The sequence below is a fragment of the Pipra filicauda genome, unplaced genomic scaffold, assembly GCF_003945595.2.
Source record: "Pipra filicauda isolate LSUMZ 115617 unplaced genomic scaffold, ASM394559v2 scaffold313_size859762_pilon, whole genome shotgun sequence".
Taxonomy (NCBI): Eukaryota; Metazoa; Chordata; class Aves; order Passeriformes; family Pipridae; genus Pipra; species Pipra filicauda.
The window spans coordinates 683364-700411 of NW_024104436.1; the positions used below are offsets into that span (position 1 = coordinate 683364).

The window sequence follows — 17048 nt, forward strand, 5'->3', positions numbered from 1 at the left end:
AAAGTACCTACAAATGCCTATATCTTAATTTCTACCCTGTACAATTAACGTTATTGAAGCTAATTTTATTTGCTTCATGCATGTATTTTTCAGGTGAAAGGTCTGGTAAAACAGCACATAGACTCATTCAACTATTTCATCAACGTAGAGGTATGTGCTTACCTGGTGGGAAGAGAGGAGCTTGCAGTACTCAGAAAAGGCACATGGTTCTATTTTATTTTTTTTCCCCTCCAGATAAAGAAAATCATGAAGGCCAATGAAAAAGTTACAAGTGATGCTGACCCAATGTGGTACCTGAAGTAAGCATGAAATGATTTCCATATGAGTAGCAGCGTGCATACTATCTCCTGGGTTTGTTGTTGGTTATAAAATGTTTGTAGGCACTTGTGTAGGTATAAATCAGAGAGTATATTCCGTGGCTTATCTCTTATTTGATGCAATGAACAATGAGAGACTTAAAGAAGACTCATGTGAAACAGACTTAATAACCAGCTGTTAACAATACCTTATGTCACCATTATTCTGTAGTTCAGTAATCTCAGATGACAGGTTGGAGTTTCTCTTTGTCTATTTGCAAAGGTAACTTGGGGTTTACTGCATATGCAGGTTAAATTTTAACTAAGTAGACCACAACTCAAATACAATGAGTTACTTTGGGAAGAATCATTGCTCATGATTAATCAGCCTGTACATCAGAAGTTACATCAAAGCAACTTCATTTTTCAGTTTATGTAAAATTTTGCTCCCTTCAGGTTGCCTGAAAAACATTTGGCTCATATTGAAACTGTTTGTATTACAGGTACCTCAATATCTATGTAGGTACTCCAGATGTGGAAGAAAGCTTCAATGTGACACGACCTGTATCACCTCATGAGGTATTAATGTTTGCATCTGTCTTGTTTGTTTGTTTGATCTTGGGAGTGTCTTGGATAGTAGCTGCATATCATTTTATTTTGAGTATGTGCATGCTACGTTAGGTGATACAGTGCCTGCCACCATCACTGTAGAAAGAAGCCTCAGCAATTTAAACATCATGTAATAAAGTTTTTTGATTTAGTTTTTTAATTGTATTTTTTTCTGACAGGTGAATATAGCTGTATTCTGTAGTTCATAGTAGGTGAATTTGAGTGGGTTTCCATGAAAGTAATGAAAAGTACTTCGCTTGCTTAATCTTGTGGCACTCCTTATGGCAAAGCTTAAGTCCGCACACTACAATGTAGTGGTCTTTGATATATTTATTAACTTCTTTTTAATATTAGCCTTGCTGCTGTCTACACCGTAAGTCACTTCAGTCTCCCTTTCCCTTGTGGTCTTCTTTGGGAACATAGATCTGATTTTTTGCTCATATGTTTTAAGTCTGGGTCAGAAAACAAATGTGGAAACTTTGAGCAGAAACAGATGAAAGTTGATAAAATTATTAGAAGCTGCAGAAAAACATTAGCCTTATGGGGAGTATATTTAATTTCTTTGCACTGCTATAAGCATGTAGGTTAGCAAATGGAATAAAGATGCATGTTGGAGAACAAATGCTGCTCTGTCTGAAATCAGAAAGTGTGTTGGTTTTGACTAACAGGATATAAGGTAGCTTCTGTATGTGCAAGAAAACCATAAACTAACATAAACTTTGGACCTTTTAGGATTGTTTTCAGGTATCTAGAGCCTTTCAGTTCTCTTGAGAGATTGCTCAGGAACACAGTATTTCTCTCCAGATACTGTGCTTTGAGATTTATACCACTGCAGCAGAGGTGGTGACAACCTCTTTTTGGCCTCAAAATGGGAACTGAGCTTGGAACTTGCTCTCATTTACCGGCATACAGCCTGTTGTTAACCTCATAAATCAGCTCATGTATCAGATGCTTTTTTCCTTGCTATATCCACTTGATACTTGAAGTTGAATTGTTTGGGGCTTTTTTTAATGTAATCTCAACTACCATGGAATACATTCTGTACTTTGGAGGAGTTCTGTAAAAACAAGTTGTTTAGTGGCTGCTGCAGGATCTGTCTCCAGTGACCTGACTCAGATCTCGTTGGTTCAATGGAAAGCTTTTAGGGCCAGTAACTCAGCCATTGACAGTGCAGTCAGATGTAACACATGACAGTTCATGCATCTCACAAATGTGTAGCTAATGTTAAATCAGTAGATATGAATGTGCACAAAATGCAATGGGGAAGATTTATATGAATGAAATTGCATGCAAAATATTATTTGTGGCCAACAACTCATATCCAAGAACCCAGGTATTACAATGCTTGATTACTTTAGAACTAAAGTGACTGTACATGCAGAAGAAGGCAAAATAAATGCTTCATAGATCAGATTGACCTTGAGTTTAGAATAACCTACTCTTGCATCTCAGATACATCCTCATTGATACCTAATGTAGTGCATCTCTTTATTTTTCAGAGTGCTATCCACACATGAAGGCCATAGTTATTTTCTTAAATAGGATGCTGTTTAGGTCAGGTCAGAGGTACAATTTAAAAAAAAAAGAGCATTGGATACGTATGAGTGCGCCTTTACATTTTGCTTTTGAAGGCTTTTAAAATTCCTTCCCAAAGACACCTAAAATGATCAGATTTTCATAAGGGTCTGAGTCTGTATCAAGTCAGGCCTATCTTTTACCTTGAGGTGTCTGTAGTAAGAAGGAAGGTGATACAAAAATGCAAGTGGTGGAATATTACATTGTAGTTCATAGTTCATATTTTATGTCTCATGTTAAAAAAGCCCACACAGAATCCCAAGGCCTTTTTTTTTCCCCTAAGTAGTACTAATGAGGCTGTCTAACTCTCCCTCTCTTGCAGTCCTTATGGGAGTTTCATGGACTATTCATGCAGATGAATTTAAAGTAATTAGAAAATGGAAATATTCTCAGTTACTTTTAAATTTGATGAAGTTGCTGTGAGCGCTGTGGGACCTAGTTTCTTGCAAGTCACAGTTTGAAAACTGCTGGTGTGCTCAGTATTTTATTACTAGAGAAGTGGTTTACTTCTTAATATGGAGAGAAGGAGCATCCAGTTTGCGATGATTCTTGGGGCATATTTTTCCATACAGTTGCATCTTCAATGCACAGCACAGTCTTAGTTGCCTTTTATTACTGCATAATCAACACACTGAAGGACTACAGAACCATAAATGTGCAAGTCTGAACACTGATAAACCTATAATCCTGGAGCTGAAAGGTATAAAATACGCAGTGAGGTCATGAATGACCTGCTGTGAGTGCTCTGTTGTGTTCAGCAAATGCAATAAGGCTGGTCTTGCATGAAGATATACAATACCTTAAGGGCTGACAACAGAGTCTTAGAGTGAGACTGGGGATCAGAAAGATCAGATTAGAAATGACTGAGCCTTGAGCTATATAATGTCCTAGATATGTATATCCTGCTTCTCTTGCTCTCTGAGGAATTTGCAAACAGATTCTGCGAATCTTTGCAGGAAGTGATTCTCTACTGAGCCTTCTGTAAGTCATCTTTAGAAATGGTACTATATAGTGACATTTGCTCATTCCATGGTGTCTCTCTTACTCTTCCATTCTGTCAAAATTCATATGACAGCACAATTCTTCACCTGTTGAGAGTCTTCATATAGAAATGTCCCTGAGCTGAGCACTGTTCAGACACAGTATGGTTTTTGTGCTGATTAGACCTGTTTGTTTAATTAAGCAGTTTGGAAGTCATGCTCTGCGGTGCTGTCTTCTGAAGACACAGATCTACTGGCTGCTTTTGAAACATCATACTAGTTGTGTTTGGATTTTCTTGGGTTTTGTTTTAAATAAGAGAGTCTGTCAAACATAGTTCAGGTTCATGATCTTGGTCAAGCTTTGCTTTGCTTGATTTCTTTGTGAGGACTTAGAGGACACAGGACAAACACGGGATGTTTTAAAAGAGATTCTTCAGCTTGTAAGTCAACAAATAACAGTATGACTGTTCTCCTTTTAGTGCCGCCTGAGAGACATGACCTATTCTGCCCCCATTACCGTGGATATTGAATATACACGAGGTAGCCAGAGGATCATCCGCAATGCGTTACCCATTGGCAGGTAAGATACCGTATACTGAGCTTCTGGTATTAGTTTTCCTTTAGTGCCATGCTGGGAAGAGTTTTTACTGCAAAATACATGTAGGCTAACCTTACTTCCTTGTTAAAAGAATCACTGAGCAGGCAAATCTTGATAAACAGCTGTAGAGGATGTGATTTTTAGGTTCTAAGATTTTGTTTTGCAAAAACGTCTGATAGTCTGTCTCCTTCCAAAGATGTTGTCTATGATTCTATTGATATAAAACCAAGGAGGGAAATGCCTGAAAGAGTACTGGAGGTGCAAGTTGCATTATTGTAAAATGAAATCAAGCATGTTTGCTTTATAGGCAAATTACTCAGTCTTCCGTACTTAATATGTAGAGATACATCTGTGGAAGTTGGATGGTAAAATCAGTAAAGCAAGCATTAGTCCTGCTGTACAATGTTAAGCTCTCATTTAAAATTGGTTTAGTTAAAAACTACAGTTATGTCATCGGAGTGGTTTTAAGGGCATACATGCAAGAAGTCTTTTTGCTGTTAAAAACTGTTAATACCCAGTTATTATTTCCATGGGAAATAATTTTCCTCATCTGTCCCTAGTATTATGCTGGTTTCCTTTTGCCAGGTGAGTATATACAATGCTTGTTTGACATACAGTTCACACTGGGACAGGAAAGCTGTATGTTCTTTACACTCTTATTTCCATTGTTTGGCAGAGTCACTGATAACCTGTGTGTTTTAGAAACAAAACAAATTTAAAAAAGAAAGCAAAAAAGGCAGTATCTTTGGACCTTTGTGCCTTTAAAAAGGAAAATTTCATTTGAATGCTTAGTAGCATTCCAAATTTTCTGTACTTTTATGCACAGTAACTCCATAACTTTATTTTCCTTTTTTTAGTTTTCTTCCTGATAACTTCTGATATTTAAAAAAAAATTAAAATATCCCCAGAAAGAGAATAAATTGCTATTCTCTGTAATGTAGCAGCAAAATATTTTATTGTGTGCAAATGAAATAAATAAGATACTTTAAGACATCTGTTTCATTGGAGTTTTCAGTAATGGCATGTGAGTACTCCGTTTTGCAGTACCTTGTACTAACTGGTTCCTGCTTCTGATATAAGTAGCCAATGCACTGTTTGTGACAAAAGATTTTGCTTGTTATATGAAACTTATTATCTCTAGGAAATACTTTCTCAGTGAAATGATTGGAGCAAGTAGGTTATCTGCATAGAGCACTGTAGTGACAAGATAGCTTTTTATATTCTGCAAAAATAAAAAATTTGAGTTCATCAATTTTTTTGTAATGTATAAGAATATGAATATAGCAAAGAAATCAAAATAATTTATAAGATTTGAGTACAAGAAATGTAGCCTAATCTTATATTTTATTGAAGTAAAATTGAATTAATTATCTCAGAGATTGTAAATAGTAGAACTCATGAGTAAATTTTGTCAACATATGTCTTAGAAAAAAACACCTGGAACATAGATCTTATAAAGGCTGTCCAAGGAGTGAAATTCTGTAAGGTGGAATGAAAGTCAGCTTTTTTGTAGAAGAGACTAAAGGGCATAGAGGTCTTTTGGTAGACGTAGTGATAAACTGTTTTTATCTTTTGCAAAATACAGCTTTCTCTTTGGAAGTAAACTATGATCTCTTTCAAAAGTTTTAATGAAAATCTGAGAGTGGAAAGGTATGTTATGAAGCTGACTATAAAAGTACACTTTTTAATAATAATAATGGCAAAATCATTGCTAGTTAGTTGTTGAATAAGCCAAATTGAAAGTGAACATTCCCAATTCCCTGATTTATCTCAGGGTGATAGAATAATTTGGGTTGAAAGAGACCTCTAGTACAGGCTCCTGCTCAGAAGGGGGTCAGCTCTGTGATCAAACTGGGTTGCTCAGTGCTTTATCCTGTCAGGTCTTCATGACCTCCATGAATGGAGACTTCCCAGCTTCCCTGTACAGCTTTTCCACTGCTTGACTGCCCTCATGGTGAAGAAGTTTAGCCTCATATCCAGTCTGTGCATCTTTAGTTTCTCTTCTTTTTTAATTCCCTAAGCATTAAATTAGTTTTTCATTTCTTGGAATATTTTTCCACCACATGTTGCGTCACAAAATGCTTGCTGCAGACTTCTGTGCTAAGACACCAGAGAAATCAAAGCTACTACTGGGGAAACTTCATGCTTAGGTTATGTATTAGAGGCACTATCTGTCTGCAGCCAGAAGGTGTCATTCCTATATGGGAAATAAGATATGAACTGGCTTTATCTAATTAAAGCTGGATCTGCAGGGGCATGTTCTTTACTGCAGCCTGTTTTCGGAGACCAGGAGTTTTTGCATGAGTTATCGTTGGCCTTGGTGACTCTGCTTGTCACAATGCCTGTAGTAGCTGCAGAACCTTTAAGTAGGAAGTCTGTGGTTTCTGCTAGTTGGTGTCCAGGTCTCTTTTCAATTACATGTTCAATGAAGTAAGGTGGGTTTAAAGGAAAAACCTGTTGGTTATATCATGCATGTGTTCTAATTACCTTAAACATGTTTTCTCCAGTTTGTTCAGCGTGATTTTAGTTCTGAATTTGACTCTTCTCTTTTACTCTGAATCTAGAGTAAAATTGTAACTGGTTTTCTTGCAGAATGCCTATAATGCTGCGTAGCTCCAATTGTGTTCTTACTGGGAAAACTCCAGCAGAATTTGCCAAACTTAATGAATGTCCTTTAGATCCAGGTACATTTTCACTCATGTTCTTTTTTTTTTTTTTTTTTGCTGTCTGTGTTTTTAGTTTTAAATTATTTTCAGCAAAAAAATACCTCTTTAGTACGTTTCCTGCCACCATGAAGTCATTGCAGAAACTTCTCAAGTGTATGCTTGTAACGAACAGAAATCATCAGGCTTTTGAAAATAGTAAGACATGGTTGAGAACATGGATAGTTTGTATTTGTAGATGAAGTTTTCAACCACAAAAACAATATACAAAAACTTTTAATATTGTATTTTGAATTTTGTATATAGTATTTTATAGTGATTTGTGATATGGGAACAGAGATGGAGTTCATTCATGAAATCTAAGTGGATCAGGGAAGAGTGGAGTATAATGGTGTCCTCCAGAGGGGGAACTCTTCATTTGCTGCCTTTTGTAAATCAAGAATAAAGTGTTACATGGTAATATTTGATATGTACAGAGGAGATGAAGGTTTGATTTTTATCTGCTACTTTTGAAGCATGCACTGGACCTGTGCTGGGTTTGCTAAGGTACAGTGACGTGTGCTAGAGGAGCATTAATAGATACAGTTTAAGAGAGGAATCTAACATGGCTCATGTGCAGATTCCTTATATTGTCTTAGATACAACAAGGGTATTAAAATACATTTTTAAAAGTAATACAAAAGAGGTTTCTCCCTGGAGTGCTAAAGAGAGCAAGTCAATAATTATGGAAGACTTATTCTCCTTATTTGATGTCCTTATGATATACTCTTCTGACAGGCAGTATTTTTACCTAATTTATCAAACTAACAATTCTGTTATGTCTTTCAATAATTATGATTACGTTACAGTTTGGAGGTTTTTTACAGCTTTACTGTGCCTGTGCCTGTGCCTGTGGGTTCTGTTTGTCTGAGTACTTCCCAAATGAAGTCTTAGATCTCAAATACTATATATGAGCCTACCAAAAGTCCTGTTTTGTCTAGTGAAACGTATTTGTAGTAGTCATAAGTTCCACACCAAGCTTGTTCATTACTCCTTTAAGGGAGAATTTACTCTTCTGTTTTGCACTTTGTGTATTTACGGTTTACTTTTTAATAATTTATATTCAAAGACATATTGAAGGAGGCAAGTAAGGCACAATGGTACTGACATGTCAAGTCTTTCTTTTCTGTTGCCTAGGTGGCTATTTCATTGTTAAAGGTGTAGAGAAAGTCATTCTTATTCAAGAACAGTTATCCAAAAACAGGATCATTGTGGAAGCTGATAGAAAGGGCACAGTTGGCGCTTCTGTTACCAGGTATGGTAAATGCCTGCAATTACATAGAGGTAAACTCAAAGCTTTAGAACTTCATTGTTGTAGTTGAAATAGCTGTGTAGGTTTCTTCCATGTATAGTTGAACAGGAAAAAGATGTAGATATTCAATGTCCCTCTTTTGCTACTGTCATTTTGTATGCTAAACATCAATCCCAAAATCACTTAGTGCGGTATTCCCACAAAAATCAGTGAGAGTTGCTCATGTGCTTCAGGATTCACCCCAGATTAGGAAAAGCAAGTTTGAATTTTTAACATAAAGTGCACTTCCTAATTGATGGTGTTTGGTCTCATTTTGCAGCAAGTAACATGAAGTTGCTGCAGTGGAAATTGGATGTAACCTTTTGTCTACCTCTCTGCATCAAATTGACATAAAAACTTTTAAAGGCAAAGGCAGTGGAGAAGGAAACAAATATTTTTGTACTGCAAAAATTACTGAAAATAGCAAGGTAGTTTAAATTTGGCCTTTTCTCAGTGATTAAGTTTTATATTTTGTTTGCCTTCTGGTTGGTTTCTTTTTAAGCTGCATCTGGTATAATATGGTGCTTGTCACTCGAATGTGAGGGCTGTTTTTTCTTCTCCAGAGGCCTCTCACACATCTCTCCTAACTACTTTACTGTTTCACAGTAAGCCTAGATGAGGTTAACATACAACAAAGTACTGTTACCTCATTACTGTTGTTGCAGCGGTACGTGTGCGCAGTTTGACCTTGCTGGTTACATCAAAATTGATGATAAAAGCATGCAAAGATGATTTTGAAAAGTGCAGGCTTCTACTTACCTAACTCAGATATTCCAAATAGTCCCCATCACAGGTGATAATACTCTATTTCTTTGGAAATACAGGCTGATGTCTGGCTGTTTTAATATAATTTTTTAAAGAGGAGAGAGTGGGATTAATTCAGCTGAAAGATTGTTCAAGCCTGCTAAGTTTTCTATAAAAGATTTTAGGAGTCAGTGCAAACATTCTGTTGGACATAATACTATTTTTTTTAACTTCAGTTCCACTCATGAGAAGAAGAGCAGAACAAATATGATTGTGAAACAAGGAAGATTTTATCTGAGGCATAACACTCTATCCGAAGATATTCCCATTGCTATCATATTTAAGGTAATACAGCTGTTAGTTTGGGGGAAAAAAAAAGAGAAGGCAGAAAAAAGCTGTGCCGCAGCTCAAGAAGGAAGATCAGCAGCAGCTCTCAAGTTAACATGTACAGAAGGACTTGGCAGGGCTTAGAGATTGGAATTTTTTTCCCCTGGAAAGTCATCTTTATTGTACAGCAAAAAGGAGAAAAAGTGCTGCGTTTTTCTGCGAGGAGAGCACTGCTGTGCCAAGACAAACGCCTGCCACCCCCTCACTGCCTTGTAAGGTGCCTCTGTTGCTGCAGAAGGTCAGAAGGGTTTTGGTTTGTTACGATTTATGTTGCAAGCTCATGTTAAGGGTCTTTGGTTTTGGTTCCAGCCTGTTCCCAGCTGTGACTTGTGTAGTGGTGAGTAGTTAAACACCTTTGGTTTGGATTCAGGGATATGGCATAGCCATGAGCTCATTTATACACGACTCCCAGTCATAACTGTAAACAAAACTGATAGCCTGTGGGGCAGTCCTGCAATTCTTAGACTTATTCCTAAATCCAATAAGATGACTAGAGTGGCTGCATTTCCTGAGCAGTTTACTTCACCTGTGAAGCCCTGCCTCGATCCCAATACCTCAGAATCCCTGCCTTTTCAGGGAGACTCACCAGTATCTTCAGGGCAGTGAATGCATGGACAGGCATTGTAGCTTTGAGGTGATTTCTGGTGGGACTGACAAAGGGCTGTGAGAGGCATCCTTTTCTAATTCTGGGCAAGAACTGAGGAGTATTGCCCCTCCAGCTGAGCTGGTGACAAGGCTGTGCCTTGACCCTGATTGCCTGTGAAACTGCCAGAACTGCTTTCTTTCACTCTCTGCTTCTCCCTTTCATTTTAATTCACTCAAGGGTGCACACACTGAATGTGTGATCAGTGTGACATAACGATGACTTTTCCCTAGCTGCCCAGCAGGGCCAGGAGCAGGCTGGTAGCTCATCTGTCTGTGGAATCAAATGCATAGACTGCAGCCATGGAGGTTTTGGGTGGACATGCGCTGTCCGGCTGCTGGAGAAAACAGGAGGGCATGGCTCATGGGACTTGTCCTGCCAACAGCTGGGAACTCCTTCCTGTCCTGTGATGCTCTGCTACTGCCTATGGGTTTGCAGCCTGATACACTGCGTGTGCAGAAGGAAATTGGGCAGCAGCCTTAGTGTCACTGTTCGCAGGGAAGGTGGCTTGGGGCACAAAAATGCTGCTGCTTGGATCTAGGAAAAGCCCTCTTTTTGTCTTCACTGTAGTGTTTTACAGCACAGGTTTGTAGAGGTAGTATCAGCTCGAGAAAATGATTTGCCAGGAGAGGGCAGTACGTGCTCACGGCATCCGAACAGTCTGTGCCCGCAGCGCTGATATGTTGGCATCGGCAAGTACAGGCTTGTCAATGTGACCACAGCTCTTGGGCTGGGTGAGAGTTGTAAGAATCGGTTTTCATGTAGGAAGTGATTTGGTACTAGAAAATAGTTTAATAATTGAGTTTAGACTTGAGAAATAAATATCTGTTATCTCTGATGAAGCAAATCTCTTCAAGTTGGAGGATGTTTTAGTGACAGTGTTAAAGGAGGTTGAGAAGTTATTTATGGGCATAAATGCATGTAAAAGTGCCAGAATTAAGTTAAAAACTTTTGTGTTTCATCGAAGTGTTAATGTGGCTCTTAATCCATTTGCTTCAGTACCAAACAGCTGGATTCCACCTTCACTTACAGACTTTTATTATATTTTGTCACCTCGTGCTGGTACAGACAAATACCTGCCCACGTAGAGTAACTGGTCTGGGTTATTAAGTCTGAGGAGATTGTTGTTGGGTTATTTTTCTAAAGCAGGATTTTTCTGACTATTTGATCACCTTCTGACAGTGCTTGCTATAATTATCTATATAGGTATCTTTTACATTTTAAATAATCTTGCATAGTTTTTTATTTATTGAATAAGAGGTTACAGTTTTTAGGAGCTCTTGGCTGTACTGCTTTTTAATTGTTTATGTTGATTTAATGAAGTAGCAAATTAGCTGAGTGTTCCATTCTTGACTGGTACTTAACTGTTCTCATGAGCAGTCATTTTCCTTACCTTTCCTTTAATGACATGAAATTCATGGATCTTCTATCCACTTTCTGTGAGTCTCCAGCTGGAACCTATAGCAGTCACCAGTCTCTGATCTTTTTTTCTTGGGCATTGCTGTGTTGTGGTATTGCTTTGTTCTATTTAACTACTAAAAGCAAGGTTACAAACACAATAGCCCTGAAACTGGAGAATCCCTAAGTTAGGGATCCCCATCCAACCTCAGCTCTCTCTTATTGGCAGTTTTGTAAACAAGAGATTTGTTGGAAAACCTAGGAAAATAATTCCTTTCTGCTGACACCAAGCCTTGGGCATAAAGCATGTGTCTTGTTTTACTAGTAGATGTTCTGCTTCTTGTCATGTAGAGATCCACATCTGCAAGGGGCAGAGTTAAGCTGCACAGACAATCTTAAGTGCTGAAGTTTTGATTACCTTTGAATCCTTGCCTTTTACTGTAGCCAGCTGCATGTATAATTTCTAATTAAAAATAAACTAAGAAAGCAGTGGCAAATACTTACTGCTCTGCATTTCCTCCCAGACCAGCATGCAGGCTCCAAACAAGTTCCACAGACCTCGTGGTTTGACTAAGAAAACAAATAGTTATTGGTAGAGGGCTGCTATGCAGCGCATGGGCCACCTAGAGGGGACAGTGTTGTCAGGGACTCCCTGAGAGTCAGTGGGAGAAAGCTGAGCAATTTTGAATTGTCTCTCTAGTCCCAATAGCTTTAATTGACCTGGTGTTGCTGCAAATCACTTAAGAAATAGATCAGGTGAAGAAAACCATTGTAATATTAGAGAAAAGAAAGCAAGTATTGGAGATCTGTCATCTACTGTGGATTTAAAGCTACTGCAACTGTAAAGTGGAGGTGTACTAATATATCCCTTAGACATATTTGTCAAAAACAAGGGCTGTGAAATACAGAACATTACAAACATCACCTACTGACAGAGCTGACACCTAAAATTCCTAAAGAGCTCCCTAGGCTGCAGCATAAGATCACCCTCATGTTCCAGGCATAAAGTCAGGGAAGACTTAAGGCAAGACCTGAACATATTATTCCCTGGCCTTTCTTTTGGTGAGGAAGCTGTGGGGAGGAGTGGAAATAGAGTGGATCTAAAGGTCCCTTGATCTGGATAGGTAGGGGGACTGGATCATGTAGGGTCACCCTGAAGGAGACGTCTGCCTTGCAGTTCATCTTTATCCATAACTGCAAGCCCGAATGACCTTGTTCTGCTGCTTTGATTTTCTGCCATCCAGACCTGTAAGGATCTTCGGGTTTGGCACATTCAAATGTTTTACAGCCAGTTGTGCCAAACTCATATAAGTTGTGGTTTTGTGAAGTTTAGCACATTGACCACAACTAACTGAAATTTGATAGGCTACAAAAGGCATAGTGTCTGTTCTAGGACAGACTTGGAGTATCTGCTCTTCACATGTGGAGTTGCTAGAGATTTGTAGCTGTGCTAGCTTAAACAATCTTCCTTAACCTTTCTTCTTAGAAGTGACAAAAGCATTTGTGCAGTCCCTATATATGTAAATGCAGTCTTTGGTTTGAAGTAGTGATATAAATTGGACAATTTTGTCCCCAAAGTATGTATTCATTGAGATTTGAAAGGGCTGTTAACTGCCTTGTAATGGGAAACAGACACAGCTAATTTGCTTCCTGCTTACTTTGTAACACTTCTTCATTAGTTAATATAAATACACAACCGCAGTGCTATTTAGGATGTCCTGAGTTGACTTGCAACCCGGGGAGACCTTTGTTTTAGCTGTGCCAGTTGTGCACAGCTCCTGGGGCTGTGTGAACTGTGCATAGTGGCTTTTTGAATATGTCAGGCTGTGAGGTACACATGCTTTACCTGGGGGGCTTGAGCAGTTTTAGGTAGCAGTGAGCATTAGGGGACATGTGGAATATTTGTGTAGTATGTAAGGGTGTTTCTATCCTGAAAAACGTCAGGCTTACGGGTGAGATGGTTTTGCAGGGAGCTCACTACACTGCAGCGAGTTAGAGCTTTTTGAAGGTAAGGACTGTTTTTCTTTTGTGTTCACGATCTTGATTTGGTAGACTTGAGTGAGTCCTGGGAGCTGAAGTAAGTGAAGGTTGCATGCTGCACCAAAACTGGTGAGAGAAGGAAGAGAATTGTAAGTAACCTAGAGGGACTTGAATGTTGAATTTTACGACCTGAGTCACTAGATGAAGAATCTTTAGTTCATGTTGGAGCTATAAGGAGCTGCTCTAGGACCTGCGGCAAAAGATTTGAATAGCAGGTCGAGTTTCATTTTTACAAACCTGTGTTAGTCCTGGAGCTGTTTAGTTGCAGCTCTAGAGGAACAGCTGAATGGTGGTCTTACTGGATCTGCAGGATTATGAGTTCCCATGTCTGTAGTTTCATAGCTCGTATCTTCTGAATTATGAAAGCTCCAGACCAATTCTGTCTGTGATTTCAACCTTGAACTTCCCTGACATCTTTTTAATCCAGTCATCTGCCTGTCTCCATTCTGTAATTTAGCCTGATGGACTGCAGAACTACATTCTAGGGAAGTGCCATGGAAACGCCTAGACATCATCATTAAGACACCAGCTGGGGGAGGAAGAGCTGGGCTCACACTCTCTCATGTACGCTCTCCTGTGTACGTGTGTGTGCACACACAAATATTGATGTGCACACGTTTTGGTCAGTGGGAAGCTCTCTAGTCCTAGGAAGTGATTGGCCCCATTTGGACCACTTTCCCACTTGAACTCAGGATGATCTGAATGTTCTGAGTGCTTGCTTTGACCTGTCTGTTTTATGTCCATTGATGACTAGCCTTGAACCATGCTCTTCAGCAGCCTGCTACCATCTCCCTCCTCATCCTTTAGCTGCCACTGTCAACTTATCCCTTTACAATGACTCCTTCTCCCCTCCCCTGTAAAATTATCCCTTTGTGGCATTGCCTTCCAATCAAAAAGAAACAAGACATCTTGTCTCCTGGTTTGCTTTTATGTTAATTCCCTTTCCCTCAGCTTTGTCCTGGGACCATAAGTGCTTTAAGCTTAGGGCCCATTCCTACCTTGCACGTCCTCAGTGTTTCTGTAACACAAGCAACAACCAAGGAATATTTTGTTGCTGACCTAATGAGGTTACAGGCTAGTTCTGAAATACCTTTTTTGGTTTGGTTTTTTAGTTGTTGGGTTTTTTGGGTTTGGTTTTTTTTTTTTAGAAGTGTAACATCAGGGCCAAATTTACTGAAAAACTAAGTGTTAACATTACAAACTGTCTGATAGCAGCATGGGCCTGTTGCTTGCCCCGTTAGTTTTGCAGGTAGGTGTATTTTTGCATGCAAGTTTGCTCAGGATTGTTGAGATTATAGAGGAGAATAAATAGGTTTACTTTTAGGCTGTCATATCAGCACATCATCTTCAATCATTTGCCTAAGTTTTTAGTCATTACTCATAAATTAATTTCTCCCCATTTGCACATATCTAACAATACAACATATATTGTTTGGTGGCAGATCCTAGCCTTTCCCACTCAGAAATTCAGAATTCTCAAGTGAATTTGCTGCTACAAAGTTCAGCTAGAAAATCTATGCTGGTATAATGAAACATCCTATTCTCATCTTTTGATCAGCGAATCATGAAGTTAGAAAAAATTATCAATCCTCTTTAATTTACTGTGGCTTTCTGTTTTTTAGTGGAAAAAAGAGCATAGTAAAAATGAAGATTGACTTTTTTTTCCACTTGTTTTTTTCACTTATTTTATGGCACAATCTGGTTGCCATCCCATAGTTAACCTGAGGGACAGAAATAGGGTGATGTCGGCTTGCAGTCGATGTGCTTTAGATAAATACATTCGTGGTACATGTGCCTAGAATGGCACAAGAATTTTGTTCTTCTGTAGGCTAAGTGCAATAATTTTATGAATCCAGTTGTCATTCCTAAACTAGTTTGCTGGTCAGCTATTAAGTCCTAGACACATGGAAAAACTACTGTTGTGAAGCTTCCATGCTTTTGTAGACTTTCTTATGAGTCTAGCTCTCGGGTAATGAAGGATTTTGTTAACTTCTCTGCTGAGGTTTTTTAACTACTGTGTGACCTTATTTAAAAGGGTAAGGAAGTGTAATAATACTTGAAAAACAGAGATCTCAACTGCAGTAATATCACATGGGCAAATGCTGGTTCTGAAAAGAGCTTTGAGATCAGAGGGGTAACTACTCAGTGGGAACAAACTGTGATGAAACACGCTTACCCAGTGAAGTAATGGTGTCTTGATTTGGCACTCAGCTCTGTCTGAGATGGTGGAATTGTGATCTGTGCTTTGCACTAAAAGAGGAGTGTCCTTACTCTGTTATGAGCGTATGGTATTTTTTCACTCCTTTTAATTTCTAATAAACCACAAGGTGAAAAGACAAAGTTTGAGTTTAAAGGAACTTCAGCCAATCACTTTGTTGAAAAAGAAAGAAGTGAAAGAAAAAAGAAAAAAAGGAAGCTGGATACTTCACAATTAGAGCAACAGTTTTGCAAGGGAATAGCATTAGCTAGGTGTTAAGCAAAGTGACACTCAATGAAGGCAAAAAGAAGAGAAGGTATTTCTGCGTTTTTGAGGAGAATGTGACTTTTTGGGATACTGCCAGTTTTTAATGAGAACCAGAATACTAGGATCTACATAGGCCATTATTTACAATGGTCTTTGTGGCAGGCAGTTTGGAGAATAATGTGAATGCAAACGTAACTTCCTCACAAAGTTCTGAGAAACATATTATAACTCAGCCAGAAGAGGTTTAGTGAGATTATTCCATTTCTTGGTATGGCAGTGCTCCAGGCAAATGTGTGAAGGGGGGAGCTTTAGCACCATCTGGAATCCACAAAAGCCTTCACTGCTGGCTGCCACCTTGAAACACTTACTGATAGAGAGATTTTTCTAAACCTGTTAAGAGCTTTCTTAGTTTATTAAGCTCTTTTCCGCGGTATAAAGTCTAACAAGGTGTCCAAGGATCAGTGAAATAACAGAATGTCTTTCAAGTGGAATTGTGAAGTCATCTTCTAAATGCAGAGAGCTGCAAAGGAGGCAAATTGTAAACATTTCTCAAATATGATGTGCTACATCACAGTCAGCTGAGTTTGCAGAATTGCTTGTGGTAAGAGACTGTGTGTACTCTTTCAACAAATTTCATCTTCCTTTCTTTATTCTGACTTGGTTTTCATTGTTGCACACATTGGGTTGTTATTACCTAGTTTGTTTTTTTTCTTAAGAAAAAAACCATAGAATTTAACTCCTATCAGTGAAGGAAAAAAATGGCTCCCCAAAAAGTCTGTGTTCCTGCTGCTTATCAAGATTTCCATTTAACTTTCTTCCATAGCTAGAATATGTGCTGCCAGTGCCAGATGGCACAGTTTCTTAGAGAAGAGCTAGCTCTTGCTTAGTAGTAATGCAGACAAACAATACCAAATTAGCATAAGCAAATGTCAGTGAGTTAACATAAAGCCTTGTTATTTCTGTCTTTTCTTCTTTTCCTAGGCCATGGGTGTTGAGAGTGACCAGGAGATTGTACAGATGATTGGCACAGAGGAACATGTGATGGCTGCATTTGCTCCTAGCCTGGAAGAATGCCAAAAAGCTCAGATCTTTACACAGATGCAGGTGTGTCTTTTCACATGGCCAGAGGCCATAAAAATCCAAAGACAGTGGGTATTGACCACTTTGCTGTGTCAGCAGTGGACATACACTTTTGTTTTAAGGTTTGTTTTGGGGGGTTATTTTAAGCTGTGGCTTTTTAAGGGGTCAGGACTTGTCAAACATGAGACTTTACTCTCATTACTTAACTGGGGAAAAAAAAGTCAAAGTCAAGAAAGGCTTT

General features: G+C 38.7%; 1 protein-coding gene across 1 annotated transcript in view; it reads left to right on the plus strand.

Annotated features, from left to right (window-relative positions):
* POLR3B (RNA polymerase III subunit B) overlaps positions 1-17048 on the plus strand; it is a 75028-nt gene that overhangs the window by 1755 nt on the left and 56225 nt on the right. The window contains exons 3-10 of the mRNA XM_027715229.2: positions 94-150; positions 235-299; positions 800-875; positions 3940-4040; positions 6651-6742; positions 7898-8015; positions 9032-9140; positions 16709-16831. Of these exons, the coding sequence (XP_027571030.1) occupies positions 94-150; positions 235-299; positions 800-875; positions 3940-4040; positions 6651-6742; positions 7898-8015; positions 9032-9140; positions 16709-16831 (741 nt within the window). The remainder of the gene's footprint in view (positions 1-93; positions 151-234; positions 300-799; positions 876-3939; positions 4041-6650; positions 6743-7897; positions 8016-9031; positions 9141-16708; positions 16832-17048) is intronic.